Genomic DNA, 20,125 nt, shown 5'->3' on the forward strand with positions numbered 1-20,125 from the left:
CTGCTCTAAAGGAGGTGCCCAGCAACACAGCGTTTGTGTGCAAGGACATCAGGGGAGCTCACAGGGCTGCTCTGGTTCCCTCATCTCTCCCCAGCAGTGATGGAAATGGGGCATGATGGTGGTGGGGGGATGCTCCACTTCCCTGGGATGCTGATGGGGTCGTCAGCTGGCAAGCGTGGGAAAACTGCTGGATTTACCCATCACCCAGCACTCTGCATCCACGAAGAGATCCTACAGAAAGCCTGAGGCCATGATGATAACTGGGGTTTGGGGTTTTTTTTCCTCTCTTTTTAATTTCCTGGGTATTTCTGCAGGTAGCAAAGGTGTGTAGTTCATTGGACGATTTCCAGGGAACAGGTCTGGGGACTTGTTCTTGCTCACCAGGAGCTTGCAGCCTCATGCTTAGGGCGCTGCTCCCACCGTCAGCACCCTGCCCTCGCTTGGGCAGCCCTCTTTTATTGGGTGGGTTCTGATTTATTCACTTGCGAGCGATGGACAGGGCAATTAGGAATGAGTCACCTGAGGGAGGTGGGGGTGAGGGGAGCAGCACCCATCATCTCTTGCGCAAGCAGCCGCGCAGTGTTGGATCAGCCGCCATCTCTCACGGTGCTGGGAACCAAGGTGGGGAAGGCGTGAGGACATGCCTGGGCAGGGGAGCAGTTCTGGGGAGCCCCAAGAGGCCGCGCTTTACTCAGAGGATTTCTGCCTGACCCATCGGTGCCAGTGGGACAGACGTGGTGTTTGTGTTCAGGTGTCACCCTGCCCCATTGGCTGTTCCCGTCACCCCTCTGTCCTGGTCCCTGGCGTGGAGGATGCTGCAGCTGGGGTCAGGCTGGGGCTCTGTTGCAATGGAGCCCGTGCAGTGTCCCATCCTGATGCTTGGATGCAGCTCCTTGCCCGGGATTCTTTGCAACAGCTGAATGACCCATGATGGAACAGCTTGAAGGGAGGGACAGGAGGAAGGACTGGAGGGACTCCTTCGGGCCAGTTTCCACCTAGCTGAGCAGAGAGGTTCACGGTGCTGTGGCCATGGTTTGGCTCTAGATATATTTGCGGAAGGATCTATTTTTCCAGCTCTGCTTGGAAGTTACTTAAAGATTTTGAGAGAAGGGGAAGGTGTTGCTGCCCACTACACTGCCCAGCGAGCTGGGTTTCCTATCTCATGATGGAGACAGCTCAGGGTCAGACAAGAGGGCTGCCAGGAGATGGCGGCAGAGCTCAGCAGGAGCCACCCATCATCCTAGGGGGAATTGAGACAGGAGGGGTTTCAGCCACACTTCGAGGAAATCCTCGTCCAGAAATTGTGTTGAGTGTTCAGCCCTCTGCTCCTTCCAAGAGCCATCGTGTAGGAGAGGAACAAGTCTCCTATGGCCTGGACCTTCAGAGGCACGTGCCAGGAAGAGCATCTTACTTGGGGCTGCTTGATCATCTTTGCTCCCAGCCCCAAACAGGCTTTCAGCTCCTGTCAGTGCTGTTGCAGGTCTCCATATGCTCTCAGAGACCCAGGGGACGGAAACCCAGCTGCCTCATTGCCCTCCTGAATATCTCCATCCCGCCCAGAGACCCCATGTTTGACCCTGTGGGCACTGAGACCAGTGCCTGTGACAGGGAAGGGGCTACCCCGATGTGGGGCTGGGGCTGGTCCCTGTTCCTTCCCAAGCATCATGCCCCTTGCTGGGATTGCCCAGCCTGGATGAGGGGCTGCAGGTCCAGCCCTTCTCTCCTGTTTCACACACCCCAAGTGCCCCTTCCAGGCTGCCCTGATCCCAGCGTTGCAGCTCTGCAACAGCTGCTGGAGCAGAGGAATATGGGAGGGAGTGTGGGAGGGCCTGAGCGGGTACCCTGATGCCCTGGGAGAACGGAGGAGAGGGGGAGGACATCACTTCCCATCTTGCAGCTATGTTGGAGATGTTGCCTCTCCACTCAAGAGGAAGTGGGGTTGCCAGCTCCCAGATTGCCTCTCCAGCCTCATCCCTGACGGCCCCGCTCATCCGACAGAGCTCTGCTGCCCCAGCATGAGTGTCGGGAAGTGCATTAGCCTTTGGGACATGTCTCATCAGGGATTTTACCATCCTAGCTTGGGGAACCCTGTCCCCCCAGATAACAGCCATTCCTGCCAGTTTGACGTAACTATCAGCAAGTTGAGCTTTTCCAGGCTTTGCTGGGGCTTGTTAATGATGCATTGCACAGTAATTAGCACTTTCATCCCAGGCTGCAACTTAGAAAGAAGCTTTCTCTTGTAATCCCTGTTGTTAGAGGCCTAATTAAAGTGATACACATTTTTCCATGGAGCTCCTGTGTCTAGCGTCTCCCTGCCAGCCTTGAAATTAATGCACAGAGCAATGCTACCCCACCTCGGACTGCGATGCAGGTCTGTGTCTGAGCACACACAAGCACTCTGCACCCAGTATCCTGGCTGTGGGTAGAAGGTCATTTGAATATCTGTTTCTTCCATCCAGGCAAAAGTGCCAATAGTACATGGTGTAAAAAGAAAACATGCATCTGTCTGAAAAGCAGTGAAAGACCCGAGGGCTGCTCCGCAGTGTGTGGGCAGAAATATCGTAAGATGAATTACAACCAAATGCTTGCTTAATATTAAAAAAAAATAATCGTAGAGTCAAGGTAGTCTGCAAGCAGAGATGGGGTTGCCTTAGCTTAAGTGCAACAAATAGTTCGATCCAGCTGGAACTAGCGCAGATTTTTGTAGGGCTTGTGGAACCACGTTCCAACTGATTTTGATCTTGTAAGACCCCCTCACTGTCCCAGAGCCCTCCAAGGACCTATTATAAACTCAGCGTCCCTCCACTTGGACTTGGACCACCTCCTGCTGGGGATGAGCTTGCAGATCTTGGAGCAGGAGGACGAACATTGTGGTGGAAGATATCCAAGGCAGATCTGAGGTTGGCCAGGTCTCCTGTGCATGTTCTCTACCAGCTTTGGGTGTCACAAGGGCTTGTGGGTTGGGGTGCAAAGCTCTTCCCACCCAGTGGTCCTGTCCCACCAAGCATCCATCCCCTTGGGATAGTGTCTTGCAGTTGGTGACAGTCCTGCTGTGAGTGAGAGGTTGAACTAGAGACCTTCAGAGGTCCTCCCACTAGCATTTATACTAATCTGGTGGCCCTGTTCCTCCTACCATAGTCTCACAGACCTCCCAGCAGAGCTGGTTCCCTAAAACCTTTCAGGGCATGTGTCTCCCATCATTCCAGAGAAAGGGCATATGGCAGGTGAGGAAGCTGGGAAGCTGGCCCTTCATGAAAGGACATGGTCTTTGAGGTCTAGCACTGCCACCTGGGTGTTCCCAGGCAAGAGGAACAGAGTCCACCCTGGCCCAAGTCCCAGACATGTATTCCCACAAGTCCTCCTGCCCTGCTGGGAGCTCTTAGCCCTTCCCTTCCCATGGCGTTTGCATCCAGGTCCTGGAGCAGGTTGCTGCCCTCCACACCAGCAGCATGGCCAGGCTGGAGCTGCTCCCTGAGAGCATGCTGGAGGCTGGTGGCTCCCTCATCAGTGCCACCACCCTGGACCAGTTTGTGCAACAGGTTTTGGCCTGAAAACACCCAGAATGGGTACAGATTTCCACCTGGAGGCAAAGGTCTTTCCTGGCACATCAGAGGATGGGGGAATGCCAAGACCATGGGCACACCGAGAGCTGGAAATGGAAAGAAAGGAGTGTCCTAAGTTCACTCCTTCTAGATCCTACCTGCGGTAGGAAGGGATCTTACTGTATCCACCTCTGCCTACTGCTTCAGGAAGGGGACTCGCCTGAATTACCGCTTTGACTGGCTTCCCACACCGGGAAAACACCTCAGTGTTGCAGTACCAATCCACATGCATTTTATAAAAGCCGTCAATTACGCAGCAATTCTGCCAGCTCTGCAACTCCCGGCACAGCCTCAGCGTTGTACAAGGAGTCCAAAGTTGGCAGGCAGACTTGGTAGCAGCTGGTTCATGGCACCTTCCTCTCTGCAGCGCAGCGGGAGCACGTGCTGCAGGAGCTGTTACCAGTGCAAAGCAATTTCCCAGTACTACGTCACGTTTAGCCCGCTCACTATATTTTATACACCACAAGCTTGAAGAACCAATTAATATATTAATATCTTACTCCTTTTACAGTTTTTGGTTGGTTCTGAGCACCATATGGAGGTTAAAAATGCATCATAACTAATAGAAAATGGAAGTGAGATTGTGTGAGACCTCCTCTTGCTGCAATCCATCACCCTGATTATTTTTGGAGTCCCGTGAGGAGGGTCCTCTTGCAGGAGGACTCTCATCCAGCCCCGTGGCTAGTTTTGTCCCTGCTGCTCTACAATTGTTTTCATCCATTGAAGACCAACATCTCACGTCTGCCAGGAACAGGTGCTGCAAAGAAAGCCCATAAAAAAGGTTTTGTGGGTCTGTGGCTGGGATGGTCCGTCTCCCTAGCCTCAAGCAGCAGCATTTGGTGCACGTACACTACAAGAATATCTCCTTCTGAGCGGGATCACATGGGGGACCTCGGGTCAGGCACAGCCCTGAGACCTCCTGGACTGGGCAGGCAGAGAACTGTGATTCTCCCAACACAGTCAAGCACTTGTGCCTCTTTCCCTGGGTTATTCACAGCAGGAGAAATCGCGGGATTTCAAGACACCGTTTTCCATGATGTCCTTGCTGTAGTTGCTTATGCACGGTCCACCCAAGCCCAGAACAAGACATTTGCTTGGGGCTGGGGTGAGCACGTCCCTTGTGGGAAGATCTGGCTTGGTACAAGTAACACTGGAGTAATTTCATACTCCAGCAGGCATCTCCTGGGCTGAGAAGGAGGGTCAGGAGAAGAGTTTCCCATAAAGACTAGAGCAGTGAGAACAGGCTGGATGACAAGGTCTATGTGGCTTGACCAGGGGAGTTTGGTTCCCTCTCATTTCCAAGTGAAACTGGGGAGCTGTTGCCAGCTCCAGTGTGAGATGGAGCCGTTTTCTAAAGTGCTGGGGTTCCCACGAAGGTACCAGATCTCTGTCAGGCCTCTTACTGTCTACCAGAGCACGGCTCCTGCTCATCTTTAGCTGACTCCCTTCTCGGGGGCCTCAGCTGGAAGCCGAGGACCTGATGCAATGAAATGTTTCACCACAGGGTCCCATGTCTGTGTTTTCCAAAGTGCTTCTGCCATGCTCGGGCGGGGTAGGGGTGGGAAGTTGGTACATGGCTTAGATCTCCCTTCTCTTCACCTCCCAGGAGACCCCATCCTCAGTCCCTGCAGCTGAACAGGGAAGGCTGGCCACCTGAGCACATATGATGGGGCTGGACTATTTTGAAGGCACCAGTGCTGGATTCAGGATACATATCTTTTCTGTCCGCAGTTTGCCATTACGTGAGATCCTTCTGTGTCACTGGTATCCCTCCCCTCTTTCCATGCTACCAGTGCTTTCCAGTGAGCTGTTGGGTCCTGTCGTGGGGGAAAGGCCTCTGTATCCTTGATGGAGCATCCAGATGGTTTGCAACCCTACGCTGCATTTAACCTTGGCTCCTCTGCACTAGGATGCCCTGCTCCCTGCGACCTGGCAATCATTTTCAAGACAATAGGGGTGCCAAGCTCTGGACACCCACTTCCTTAGGCTGTCTCAGCCTCTGTACAGCTTGGGTTTACCTTGATCAGGTCAGGTTTTGGCGTCCATATCAGGATAAGATGAGATTTCCCTGGAGGAGCATGGGGGATGGCAAAGGTGTTTAGGAGACTAAGATTGTTTTGCTTCCTGATGGCAACCTGATTTCCTTTCTGCTTCTTTCTCTCCCTTCCTCATTGCCTGGTTTGTTGGTCTCCTATGGAAGAGAGGTCTCAAGACACCTCGGAGGAAGGAGCACACCAACCTGGGGCCTGATGTCTTTGCTGAGGGCGTAGCAGGAGAGCCAGTCCTGTGTGGATGAGCATGACAGGGAGCACTTCACTAAGCCTGGGACACCAATGACACGAGGCGGTGGCAGTGGACTTTCACAGACATCCCTCTGAGCCAGCTCCTCCTCATGGGGCGGTCACACAACTAAACAGAAACAAATGTCAGTGGTGAAGGTGGCTTGTCTCCATTTCTCTTATCTCACTTCATGTCCTTTTCCCATCCCTGAGGTCATACCATGGCCACAGGTTGTGGGCGAAGTCCAGGAGACCAGCTACGATCACAGATGTCCATGCTCCGAACTGTTACGGTTTCTGAGAGTCTGCGCTGCAGTTTTGCTCTGCGGTGGTCTGTGCGCCCCAGGGAAGTCGTCCCAGTGACCTCAGTTGAGTCAATGGTCTCATTGCATCTCTGCTTGTGGTGTGCAGAAGCAGCAAGTTCTGCTGTGAGCAAGTTCTTGTGTCCAGCAGCAGCACGGAGGGGCAGCCTTGAACCAGAGCAACAAGGGGAACAAACACAGAGCTGGGGAAAAAAAAACCCCAAACACTAAGAATTTGCTCATTTCCCTAGCCTGAACACAAAGCTTTGGCCCTGGAAACCCGCAAAGAATATGACCTGGTGAGTGATAGAGCATTGTGCTGAGAGACTGTGCATGCTGTGGACCAGCAGATAAATGTCAGAAAGGCAGATGCCGGGGCAGAGCAGACAAATTGCCAAAAAAATGGTATTCCTCAAAAGTTTTTCTGACACTCTCAGTTTGTAATTTAAATTGAGGAGGGATTGGGGTTTTGGGCTTGAGAGCTTGCTTGCCTGTGTGTGAGAAGGAGAAACATTGGACAGTCAAGCAGCAGAGCAGGTCACCCAGCCTTCATACCTGGAGGTTTTCAAGACCTGACGGGACAAAGCCGTGAGTAACCTGGTCTGACCCCAGAGCCGACCCTGCTTTGAGCTGATGGCTGGACTAGAGATCTGCTGAGGTCCTCTCCAGCCTGAATTATCCTATGCTTCTAGGATGGTGTCCAAGGTAGGTGCTGGATACGTTGCTTCTCAGCAACTTGTGGCTCGGGGGGGGGGGTCCAACAGTGGTCGTAGCAGTTCAGAGGGGGAGGATGAAGCGGTGCTCCATGGTGGAGCAGGCACCCTTTGAATGGACTGCTGCCAGTGGAGGACCCATGCTGGAGCATATGCATCCCCAAAGGGACTGCAGCCTGTGGATGAGCCATGACAGAGCAGGTACACCCCCAAAAGAAGACGCGAGTGTTGAGCAGTCACAGTGGAGCACAGGAAAAGAGCAAGAAAGAAGGAGCAGCAGAGAGGAAACCGCTACAACCTGACCGCATCCCCCTGCCTTCGCCTGTTGCTTCACCACGGGGGCTGAGTGTGACCTGCAGTGATAACAAGGAGGAAGAGAGGTGCTAGGAGAGATGTTGAGCCTGGCAAAGGGGAGGAGAGGTGCTTTCCCCAGGTGTGAAAATGCTTGGGGGTTTTTGTTTGTTTCCAAAACCTGAATCAGTACTCAAATATTTATATTATATTAATTGACAATAAATTAAGTTAAATTCCCCAAGTCAAATGTGTTCTGCCCGTGACAGTAATTACCAAGTGACCTCCCCATCTTTATCTCAGCCCACAAGATAGTGATGCCGGGAGATGGGAGACAGACAGACAGGCAGTTGGGCAGGTTCTTGCTGGGTGGGTGGGAGAATGAAGATCTCACCTAGGTATCTCATGGCAGGTTTCTGCTGTGATGTTCAGGAACCTGCTCACCCTCCCATGGGCTTGCCTGGGCCGGACGTGAGCTGGTGGTGCCATGCCATGACACGACATCAGGTCAGGAATCCCATTAGGCTGTCAGTCCATCACACTGCTGGCTGAGAGGCATCTGGTCTGCTCCAGTGTCAAACACAATACGCTGTGTCATTATTTTTCTTGCTTATAATTAGTTTTAAGCCAAGGCTTTGCTACAGCTAATGAAAGGTGAGCTGGGGGTCACCCACATCCCAGCGCACAGCAGCAAGCCTGGGCAAAAAAATACAGCTTGGAAGAAGGCTTCCTGCAGTCCTGGGCACAAGTGACTGCAGAAGGACAGTGGGACACCTCCTGAGCGAAGCTGGTGGGTAGGAGACCATGAAGGACTCAGGAAGGGAATAGAGGCTGCTGTGGTGCTACAGGTGGGTTGTTCACCGGCAGGTTGGAGAACCTGGGGGGCTCCAAGTGGTAATGAGGTGATGCTCTCCCCGGGGGCTGCAGCCGTGCAACTGCTCCAGTGAGGCAGGGGAGGCTTGGCATGATCTGAACTATCATACGTGCCTCCTGGAAAACTCCCTCCTAGCTTGGTCCCAATCTCCTGAAGGATGAAGGGCCCTAGCATTGCAGCATTTGATGGGGAGCACCAGGTTTTGAAGGCAATGTTTGGGGCAAACTAGTTGTAGGACGTTTGGTTTTTACCCACCAAAACCAACCTTCGAATAGCTGAGAAAACGCCAACTCCGAAGGCTCAAAAGCCAGGCTGTAAGTGGAAAACAAATGCTCATTTATTGGTCCAAGATCTGTAGGTTTTGGAGGCCAATGCATGGGTTTTGTGTCTGCTGCCTGGGGGATGCTGGGTCTCTATTACTGAAGCACATTGCTCCCAGCTGGCAACACCGGGGCCATTGCTGCCAGCAAACTCAGGAGTGACGTACAGGGGACAAGCAGGGGACAGGTGAGCAGCTGGGCAGACAGGCAACTCTGCAAATAACCTGCAGGCTCATTTTTTTGCAAACATGAGCAGTGTGAATGCTGGTTGTGCCCACAACAGGGCCTGCACCCCAAGGTTAAGCTCAGAGAAGGAGTCATGACCCCAACGCACAACATTTCTGCAGTACTTATCTCTTTTTCACCTCCCAGAGTTGCCAGCCTACCCCAAGCAGGACCTGGAGACCCTGTGATGTCCCCAGCTGTCCCCTACACCGGTGGCTCCAGCTGTTGCCTGGCTTGGGACATCCTGTGACATTGGCAGTGGGTTTGCAGCACCATACCATCTCCTGAGAAGCATCTCCAGGCCTGGGGCTGGGCAGGAGGCAGCGCTGTGCCATAACTTGAGTGGGCCAGGGCATCTGTGCCTGCATGCCCCACATCTGCCCTGGGATGGAGACCAGCCATTCTCTCCTGCAGCTCCCTGGAAAAGGGTTGAGGGCTGCCACTGCCTTTCCCCCACTCATGAGTAAGTTCCTGCAGGAACAATACGTTCATAAACACCATCTGGTCTTCAAGCCATCCTTGAAGTGATAGGGAGCAAGGTGGGAAGGTCTCCTACCATGGCTTTCTCCCCTCTACAGGTCATCAGCATGTTCAGATGCTGGATCGTCCCTTGGCTTGGCATGACATGGCTCTGGGCTCCTGTCGCTCTTGGGAGAAGGGCTCTCCTCCCTGCGGGAGCTCAAAGGTTCAGGTTGAATTTAGCATCAGAAGGGGGGGCGGGGGGAAGCTTATGGTTTCATTTATGGCATCACTCTGGGATCTGCTGCCAGGTTTAGCTCTGCCTGGGGCCATCCCCAGGGGTGGCTGGGGGACACAGATATACCCTATGTGCAGTACTTCCAGAAGGCGCAGAGCCAGAGCCGGTTCACGGGCTCCATCGCCCATTTTGGGCAGCCCCCATTTGTGCCCTTCTTCAGCTGTCCTGCACAATGGAGGACCCCAGGGCTGTACCTCTGCCCATGTGAGTGCTTAACTACGTGCACAAGGTGAAGGTGCGCCAAGCAATCATCCCAAAGCAGGCACATAAGCAGGCCGAGTGTTTAATGGTCAGCACTTGCACCTGAGGGACAGCAGAAGGTCCAGCCAAGGCCAGCGAGCCTGTACTAAACCCCACGAGGCAGGGACCCTGCTTGAACCAGAAATCCCAGCAATGCCACGAGCAAGATGCTTTTTGTTTTCAGGAGGGTTTGCTGGTAATCTCTCTAGCAAAGAGGGTTATAAAAAAGCTCCAGTAGTGAGTGGTGTAATCAGCTCATCCAAGCTTGTAATTTTGTCAAGCAGCAGTCAGGGTCTCCTTCCGTGAGCTGGGACTGAATCCAATCCCCTCCTGGCTGCTGAGAGCCAGGAGCTTCCCTCCATCCCTCACCAAGCTGCTCCCACTCCCCATTCTTCCTGCACAAGCCCTGGGGGTCTGCCTTCCCACCCCCACAGAAAAGTCTGAGCTAGTTTGTGCAAAGAGCCAGTTTTATTCACAGGGGCACATCAGACATCAAGAAGGCACAAAACATACAGGAAATATACAGGGTGGCTCTGCTTTTCATACAAGCAATCACTATTAACAATATTACAGAAAGAATAAATAAAAGTGATGTTGCTACAGTAACCCACAAGGACGATGCTCTCCTCCGTTTGCCATGCATGGCCGAGCCTGCAGACCTCATCCTCCGCGGCCGTGCTTCTTCAGCTTGAAAAATACTTCTCCAGCACCTTTGTTAAAAGCCCTGTCTCCTACAAGAAAAGGCACAAGGGTGAGACACTGGGTCCCATACACAGCCTCCACCAACATCACCTGCTGGGTAACGGGGCAGAAGATCAGACAAATGTCCCGTGCTGGACCACGATGGCACTTTCAGGACATCACTCGAGATGGCGCTTGGGACAGCGCATGAGAAGGAAAGAGCCAGGAGCCTGGCTCCTGCCTCCCATCCTATGCTCCAACAGCTGGACCACAGCTGACAGACATCAGAAGCAAACTTCACCAGCCCACTGAGACAGTAGCCACTGGGTTGGGCTTCAGGAACAAGAGCAGCCTCAGGGCCTGATCAGCAGAGAGCTGGGCGAGAAGGCAACAAGAGACACAAAACACAGCAGGGAAGAGTTACAGAGGGATTTTGTGGGATTGCGTACTGCCCAGAGGTCCCAGAGCTACGCAGGGCAGCATCTGCCTTCACGCAGAAGCGCTTTCCCCACACCCCTGGAGCCATTCCACTCCATGTACATGGTCTCACCCTGTCTGTCTCCTGGAGAAATACTGCCACACCCCCAAGAAGATGACAAGGGATGGGGACGATCCTCCTCTGCCAGCCAAATCCTTGTCACACACAGCAACAGGGTGGCACCGTGAAGCCCCAGCATGCTGAGAGCCAAGCCCTGCCTGCCACATGCGGTTAAAAAGACAAAACAGAAATCTCTGTTTGCAAACCCCTTCTGCTCTGCGCGACTTCTGCCATCACAGGCACGGAGCAGCGCATGGGCTCCTGCTTTGCAAGGGGATGGGAAACATCTTGAGACAAAACCCAACGGCAGCAGGCAGCACTAACCCACGTGAAGGGAGAGCAAGCAAAAAGATTTATTTAATGCTTAGAGAGGCCCCACAGAAAGGAAGAACCCATCTGTGAATGATCAGTGACACCCTCAGAAAAGGAAAAGCCCACTGGGTTTTTGCAATAAAAGTCAAGTTCCCTCGATACTTATCCTGCCACGAAGCACAGCACACGCTGGAGCAGCAGAGCGACACTTAGAGAGCACGTTAATTCCTGCCGTGCTGACCAGGGGGTCCCAAGGAAGGGAGAAGCATCTTTGTTTTCCTGAACCGACTTGAGATGGAAGTGACAGATCCTGAGCAGGGGGTGGACAGAGTTTCACAAGCTATTAAACAGCTTGTTAGGCAGGTGGTGAACACAGCACACAGATCAGTTCAAGCACAGGCTGGGTGCTGACCCCAGGTGTCCAACAGCAGTCACACTGAGGGAGAAAGCTGTCAGGGTGGCAGAAATTTGCATTGGCACCGTGTCACCCACAAGAGCAAGAAAAAATAAGGTCGCACAGAAAAGTATAACACAGACAGCACTCAAAGGCACCAGGGAGAAGTAGTCCTGTAATATCAACCGGTAGCTCAGAGGCAAGGAAGCCCTGGGGGACGGGTGGCAAAGAAGGGAGCAGGAAGGCAGGAGTTGAGTCTAGTGAGGTGCTCAGAGGTGCTTGAAGGACAGAACCAGACCTATCACCCAGCAAGGCCTCCACTGCCACCGAGAGGACGGTCGGCACACCAGGGCACTGGCCAAGGAGAAGCGAGAGGCTTTGGGAGAAGGTGAGGGGTAGGAGCCAGCTGCACATCAGGAACCTAAGCTGTGATGTCACACGTGTGCAGGGCATCCCACCTTCCACCAGAGAGGCATCGGGGCAGCGAGTCAGGCAGCTGGCCAGCATCTGCTTGACCATGAGCCAAATCGCCCTCCAGCAGCAGAACTTTGACACCCAGCACACACGCACCAAAGGCTGATGTCCAATGCTGGGTAGCAATGCCAATGGGGTAGCAACCCCTGGCCAGGACTTGCCTTTGAGCACTGGGAATGAGTGCCGACAGGGCTGGCAGGGCACTGGCACCCAGCTGGCTGCCTAAGACACAGCACCAGCTCTCGGGGCAGCCTCTGCCCAAGCACAACTGCAGTGCGAGCAGTGACCATACGACTTACCTACACAGAGGAGAGCCACAAGGATCACTTTTATCAAACTCACACCGCACGCTCACAAACATCTTCGTGGACAAGGCAGGGCAGCACATCCACCCGCTCTCCCATCATCTCAGGCAGTTAATGCAGCAAATACCCTCCTCCTCAAAGGCTCCCCAGGAAGGATGAAGGAGGGTCCAGGACCTTCACAGCCCTCTCCTCCCTTTCAGCTGCATCCGCGAAGCAAAAGCTGCAGCAGTGCAGCTGTCACAGCACACAGCATCTTAAGGGGAGCAGGGTGGGATGGTGTCTTCAGCCGTGCCCAGCTGTATCTTCGTGGTGGAAAGCCCTCTATCCCGATGGGACCAGCTCTCTAGGAAAGCGTCAGTTTGCCTTAGTCTGCTGAAACTGAGTCAAGAAGGTGCTTGAACAATCAGTGCCACTCAGGCTCACGTCCCTGCAACTCTGCTCCACCTGTGCCTTCCCCAAAAAAGCAAAGAATAGGAGCAAGCACTGCCTAAACCTGGATAACAGAAGTAGCTTTACCTGTGCGCAGTGTTACTGGATAGCTCAAGTAGAGCAGCTCAGTGGGACAGCACACGTAGGACCCACCTAAGAGGATTTCATCCCTTTTAGGCTCTCAGTTACTTCCTGCAGTGACTAGAAAGGGTGAGACACCAGGGAAGCGTGCATGAGGCAACAGACAAGCAGAGCCACACGGACCAAGCAATTCCAGCTCTGCGTCCTGTGTGAGGATCTGTGTGTGTGCATTGCTCCCAGGGGCAGGTTTTCCACTAAGAGTTGGGTGAACTCTGAGGCAAAAGCCACACCGAGGAGGCTGAGGATCTGCTGTCGCACAGCGGGACTACTGGAGCTCCTGCCTGTTCCCCAAGACCCGCTCTGCAGCAGTATGACTAACGTACACCTCCCCTCTGCAAGGCAAACTAACAAAGCTACGTGCCCCTCAGCAATGTGGGGTCCCAACCACAGCGACACAGACCCAAGATGGGGGCATCAGAAGCCCAAGACCTCTTTGCAGGACAGACTCCTTTCCCTTCACATATGGAGCTGTGTCCCTCTTGGCCTCTCTCTACAGAAATAGAGGGGAGAAAGGACTTCCCTGTCTCTGCAATGGCTGGAAAAGGGAACATTTCTTCACGGCAGCCACAGTGGCCAGCCATCCTCTTCTGCACCTGGCAGAGGAAGACCCAGATGCTACGAACAACCCCTGGGCTGGAGATCACCACTATGACAGCTCCATTCCAGCATCTCTTGCTCATCCTCACGCCCTTCCCAAGCATTTGGGACTATTAGCCACTGCCCAGCTAGACACAAGCCTAGGGAGACTTCTCATCCACTCCTTTATGGCTGGTCTTAGGAAGTGGTTTAAGGAGGGTTAACAGGAGCAGAAGGGGGGAATACACCTCTAGCAGCCGTGCAGATGCTCCCATCTCCAGCAAGGCTGGCTGTTGCAGATTAACATCTCCACCACCTCCCTGCTCTGAGCAACTCCCTCCATCTTAGTCAATATTCACCTGGTCAGTGAGGTCATATTTTCCTTGGTTCTCGTCCAAAAGTCTTTCTTGCAAGAGGATTTTCAGGAGCTCACGGGTGAGCAGTTCCATCATGTCCTCCAGCAAGGCTCTGAGAGAGGGACCGAAGACCATCGGCACTGCAGGCTCCTCCGGCGACTCCAGGTGCGGGGAGCCCGTGACACTCTTCTTCCCCATGAAGTGACCTGCAATACAACACACTTGTGTGTCTGCACAAACACCTGGAGGGAGAAAGGCAGGGGCTCCGGCTGAACTACGCTAAGCTGTGTCGGCATGAGGTAGCAGATAACAAGTCAACGAGAAGCACTGAGCGATCCTAATGCCTAAGTTAGCGAGTACAACAAAGCGAGGAGAAACCCAGAAATCCCAGGTCCTCCTTCCACACGGGACGTCAGGAAACTCCCCTCCTGCTGACGGGATTTCTGGGGTTGAAAAGATGCTGGACCCGTCACCAAGAGATGCAAACTCCTGCAGGGAGGAGGCTGCCTCATCCCTGCCCTGGTCCTCCTGCCCACCACGGGTCCCGCCGGGGCAGGGCTCGGCGAGCCTCCCAGCATCCCACTCCGCTCCATGGGGCTCCGAGGGGAGCAGGGGGCTCCCCACAGGCAGCCACGGGGCAGGGGGAGGCAGAGGGTCAGGGCTGAGCCGGGCAGCCCGCGACCCACAGCTGCTCCACGACACGCGTGTCCGTGTCCCCGTCCCCACCCCCGGTACCTGTGGCCCAGAGGTTGCCGCGGGGGTTGACCTTGATCTTGGCCGCCTGGCTGCGGTGCTCGGCGAAGTCGAGGTGGACGGCGGGCCCCAGCGCGGCGCCGCAGAGCAGCAGCAGGAGGCAGCGCAGCGCCGCCATGGCCGCCCGGGCGGGACCCGCTCCCGCCGGCCGCCGCCGCCCCGCCTTATAGACCGCGGGGGGGCGGGGCCGCGCGCGGGGGGGCGGGGCCGCGGCACGCACCGCCCCCCCTCCCCCCCACCCCCCCGGCAGCCGTTGGGCTTCCCGCCCTCCCTCAGGCGCCCCTCAGCCCCCTCCCTCAGGCGCCCCTCAGCCCGTCCCGCTCCCCTCGTCCCTCTGCCGGGGCCAGGGCAGACCCCGCTTGCTGCCCACATCCCGGTGGGGTGCGACCCCTTAACCACAACCCTCGGAGCCCCACAGGCTCCTCACCCCTCTGCTTGTCGCCCCCCCCCCCCCCCCCCCCAATCCGTGCCATCCCGCCACCCGGACGTGGTGGGAGATGGCGCCAGATCTACCGCGGAGGTGAACGGCATCGTTGCTCTGCCCTCGCCCCCAACTCCCGTGGTCCCGTCACAGGAGGCAGTCAGGGTGGGTTTACCCCTGCTCAGCACAGGCTGCCTGTTGCCTCCTGCTCCTCCATCTGCCGAGGAACGCACTCCAGCAGGACTTGCTCCACAATTTTCTCCATGATGTTACAAGTGGCCTTGCAAGGACATCAGCCAGCACCCATGGCCACCTCTCAGCACCCTTGGACACAGCCTCTCTGGGCTCACAGATTTTTATGGGTCAAGCTCTCCAAGTAATAATCACCCTGACCCTCATCCACTGTTGGTTATTCTTCTCTCTGAGCCCTGCCTCCAGGTACACGGTCTGGGAGACCTTGCCGGTGAAGACTGAGGCAAAGAAGGCATGGAGTACCTCAGCTTTGTCTGTGTCCACTACCATTTGCTGCAGTGAGCAGTGGTGCCTTTGTGAACACTTTCCTTCTTCAGCTTTCCGCAACTAAAGGAGTTTGTTGAGCTGTGCGAGGAACATCAGATCTTCTACAACTAGTACTACTATTTTAGTTGTAGAAGATCTGATGTTCCTCGCACATCTCAACAAACTGAGCTTTGGCTTTCCTAACATTGTTCCTACAAGCCCAGGTAACATTTCCATATTTCTCTAATGGCCTGTCCATGCTTCCACCTCCTTCATACTGCCTTTTTGCACTGGAGCTCAGTCATGAGTTTCATTCCCAGTTTAGCCAAACCCATCTCCCAGTACATCTACTTGCGTACCTGATTCTTGGGATGGACTTGGAAGATCCTGTCCTTAAAAACCTGCCAGCTCTGCTGAGCGTCTTCACCCTTCAGAGCTGCCTCCCAACAGGATCCCACTTACCAGCTCCCTGAACAGGGTGAAGTCCAGAGTCTGTATATCACTACTAACTTTTTACAGTCCCTTCAGGATCTTGCAGACCACTATTTCCTGATCACTACACCCAAACCTGCCACTGATCATCACATTCCCCATCAGTTCCTCCTCTTCCATTAATGGGATGGAGCTATGCATGCCCAGCAACAGCACAGATGGAGCTGTGCCCAGCCACGCCATGGACAGAGATAGTGGGGGCCTGGGACATGGACTGTTTATGCCCAGAGCTCAAGTAAAGTGAAGTCCATGTAAAACTGGAAACATTTGATCAGAGGGCCCCAAGACGCAGGTTGCGCTCTGTTTCTTCTTGTCACCTGCCTGCAGCCCACAGGGGCTGTCAGGCTCCCCCAGGCCCCACATTTATACAGGGGTGCTCTCAGGGGTTGTACGGCTGCAGGACAAACCTGCGTGTCTAAAATGGTAAAGAAAAGATGAGTAAGAGTGCCCAGAAATCTCGCCCAGCATGCTGGGCTCTGAGTTATCTCCAGTTTGTGTTGCATACACAGACCACTGTCAGGAAGCAGAAGGTCTGAAGGGTTGGGGGCTGACCAGAATCGGGTGGCCAGCAATGCAGCTTTCTCACCAGCCACAGCACCTGAGAGGCAAGAAGAGCAGACTCAGAGATGGTCACCAGGTTGAGGGGGAGTCCAGATCATCAGGCACATTCATGGTGATGAGGCAGGTCTCAGGGCAAGCTGCAGGTCAGGATGAGGTCTGGCGAGGGTAAGCAGGGTCACACACAGCCCAGACAGGTCCGTAGTGGTGAGGCAGGTCGGAGAACAGGTCAAGAAGTCAGTCCATAGCCAGGCACTGCTGAGCTGGAGACCAATGCTCCTACAACACAGATCAAGGAGAGACTAAGGGCCCGGGGCTGAGCTTAAATGGGTTCCTGGGCCCATGGGGGTGGAGGGTGGAGGCCCCAGGTGAGACCCATTAAGGCCTATTAGTGTCCTCAGGGCCCTGAGAGCTTCTGCCAAATTTACAGCTCCATGACTTTGCAAGGAGGTGCTGGCTGGTGGGGGAGGAAGGGCCTGAGATGACCCAGTTCTCCTGGGAACTGGCACAGGGAAGATTTATTAGCAATGCCCTTCTCAGCACTTAGCGCTGTTCAAAAGAAAAGGACTAGAGGTGATGTGTTCCTCTTCAACAGCAGGGGGTTAGAGTCCGAACTGCAAATGCAGCTCTAATGTTACGGGGAGGAAAAAAATTAAAAAGTACTCCTGCGTTAGACATGCATCCTTCCAAACTGTGCGTGCGTCCCCATGGGTGCCCAGCTGGCCGGTCAGCATGTGCTCCCTTACTGTCTGGGAGGTGTGCCATGCTGATGGGCATGGCCAACTAGGAGATGTCGCCTTCTAGTTGGTTCACCACCCATCGGGGAGGTGGCTGCCTCCGCTAGCCTTGTGTCTACCTGTGCTGGAGGTCCTGGGCTGCAACAGGGAATCTCGCTCCGCTTGCTCACCACGTTCCTTCCCTGACTGTGTTCAGCAGTATTGCTGAGTAGGGCAGCGCTGGGCCCACGTCTCTGCTCACCTTTTGAGGAGATGGCCCTTTTGGGTGCTTCCCATGCACTGCGTGGGGTGCATGAATATGATGCCCACCATGGATGTGGCATTTGCAGCACCGCGGCCCTGACCCTCATGCTCACATCGTGGCAGCTTCATCTTCTCCATCAAGTCAGCTGAGAGAGGAGCCCTGAGGCCCTCTGTCCTGGTGGTGCTAGGGGGCTGTGACCACCACTTTGGCTCTGATGTCCCCTGTCAGTCGTCACAAGCCTTGCGGGAAGGTTTCACCGGTGTTTGATTGGGCTGCCTGGGATGATGCCCATGATCCCACCCTGATCTGACTTTGAACTAGACACACAACCAGAACCGACACAGACCTTTCCTCTTTTTCAGCTGGAGACCGCAGGCTGCACACATTATCTCAGTCAGGGTGTGAGAGGAGGAACGCCAAGGCTGATCTGCACTGCCACATCTGCGCCACTGCCTTCTGGGGAAGGCAGGAGTATTTGCAGAGCTGCTGCTGCTGCAGCTGGGGCTCCAGCTGCACGCTCTCCCCCCCCCCCCCCCCCCCTTATCTATTTCCTCTTGCAGCCCGTGTCCCTCCTCCAATGTTCTGCACTGGCACTACGTACTGATAAAACACGGCTTGAAATGGACTGACATAGTCTCAAGCTTTTTATTCAAAAGTCTTAAATTCACTTGCTGTTGCAAAAGTGCTGGAAATTTGGGGTGTCTGCAGAAGGCTTGGGAGGTAGTCAGGGCAGGAGGAGGACGTGAGGTCCAGAGAGGGTGCTGGATGTGAAGGAAGAGCCTGGTACTGCTCAGCACCGGCACAGATGAGTCTGGTTTCTCTTCGCACTGGAAAGGGGGCATTATCTGGGAAGCTGAGCTGCATTCCTCCATGGGTGCTTTGGAGCTGCTGGCTTCACTGCATGTGCAAGCGATTTGTCTGCTGCTTTTCCCCCAGCAATGCCAGAGCTTCACTCAGGCAGCTGCAGCGTGCTGGCAGGGCGGGGGGGGGGACCCTCTCCCTGTGTCAGGGTCCAAACTCTGCCTGGTGGCCCAGCAGGACTGAGTCTGGCCTGGCACTTGCTGTAGCCACTGTGTCCCTGCGCACCAGCAGCCAGAGGTGGGGAAGAGTGAGACGAGGGGTTACCTGTAGGATTACGGAGGATGAAGCCAGGGATAAAGTGATACCAATTACAGAGAGGGCAGAGAAAAGAGCCCCGGGCAATTACAGCACCTACCGAAGTGTGACGGGGGTTAAGTCCCACTCCTTCAGGGCAGCACAGTGCTCCCAGATTAAGTGAGAGGGGCAGGCAGCCCCAGGGATGGGGGACGAGCAGCGGGAACCAGCACAGCATTTCAAACAGGGCGACGGCTTTTGTGCTGATCTGATTTTAACTAGATACACGACCGAACTGACACACATCTTTCCTCTTTTTTCAGCTGGTGGCTGCAGGCTGCACGCGTTACCTCGGTCAGGGTGGGAGAGGAGGAACAGGTATTTCCGATCCCGTTGGTACCGATGAGGCACTGCAAGGCAGCCTTGGGAAAGGCGGGGAAAAGGAAATCAGGGAGTTCCTGCCCTGTTGCAGTGTCGTTATAAATGCTTGGAAACTGAGGGGACACCGGATTAATTGCTGAGTACTGAGGCTTGGCCAGATGGGGCATGTGTGGGAGATCTGAGCCCATAACCCTGATTTCAAGCCTGCGAAGAGCAAAGGAATAGCTGCTCAGGGACTCGGTGGAGGCTGGAAGTGGGAGCACGATTCAGGGCAGCCAGTGGGATTTTTATGGAAAACAACTCGTGAAAGGGACCCGAGCTCACCGGTCACTGAGCAGCAGTGCCGGTGCTAAAGGCAACTGCACAGCTGTAATCCAGGCAGGGCTTTGAGAACACCGATTCCATCCTCTGCAGCAGTCTCGTTAAAAACTAGCCCCAGGCACCAACAGACAGATCCTGAGCAGGAGGCTCAGCACAGCTCACCCTCTTCAGTGGCATGATTACAGCCAAGTGAGTTTTCCAACGAACATGGCGCGGGTGCTGAGCAGCCCCAGGGCAGGCATGGGTGCTTGACAAGCGGGGTCCACCCTGAGGGTGTTTTACTGCACCTGGGAATAAGGACTGCAGCTCGGTCGTATGGGGCCGGAGCAGGCTGATCACACAGCGGCCAAATTCCTCCATTCCTGTGAAGGCAAGAGGGCTGCCCCCTCTCTTGTCGCCCTGAGCCTGAACACATGCAGCCTGAGAAGTGGCTGCAACAAAAGTGGCCTTGCTTACAAATGGAGACCAGGCTCTCTCTGGATTTTTTTGTCCGTATCTTCTTCGCAAAGAGGTGATGTTGTTCCTAATTTGGGAAAAATAACTGGCAGCGGGGACCTGCCTGGGAGAGGCACCATAACCTGAACTCCAATCCCCGGTCACCAGCCTGGCAGGGTTTGTGGTAGATTTTCTGCCTCTGCCTTCTCCAACTTTGGCGCGCAGAGCCGGGCCCCCCAGCGCCTGCACACCCGTCTGCCAAGCAGCGGGGGAGCCAGCACTCTGTAGCAGAGGAGGCTGGAGCCTGCTGATGTGACAGCTTTGGTCTGGAGCCTGCTGAGACCTCTAGCATTCAGGGCAGGAATTGCCACTGCAGCGCTC

The 20,125-nt window shown here is 54.8% G+C and overlaps 1 protein-coding gene across 1 annotated transcript; it reads right to left on the bottom strand.

The window, feature by feature from the left end:
• Positions 1-10,056: 10,056 nt before the first annotated feature.
• Positions 10,057-14,680, bottom strand: NMB (neuromedin B). The gene is made up of 3 exons (XM_076348752.1): positions 14,545-14,680; positions 13,813-14,015; positions 10,057-10,334 (listed from the first exon to the last, which is right to left on the bottom strand). Exons 1-3 carry the CDS (start codon positions 14,678-14,680, stop codon positions 10,287-10,289), a joined length of 387 nt encoding a protein of 128 aa, XP_076204867.1. The 3' UTR covers positions 10,057-10,286.
• Positions 14,681-20,125: the final 5,445 nt, after the last annotated feature.

The sequence above is a fragment of the Aptenodytes patagonicus genome, chromosome 10 (assembly GCF_965638725.1).
Source record: "Aptenodytes patagonicus chromosome 10, bAptPat1.pri.cur, whole genome shotgun sequence".
Lineage (NCBI taxonomy): Eukaryota > Metazoa > Chordata > Aves > Sphenisciformes > Spheniscidae > Aptenodytes > Aptenodytes patagonicus.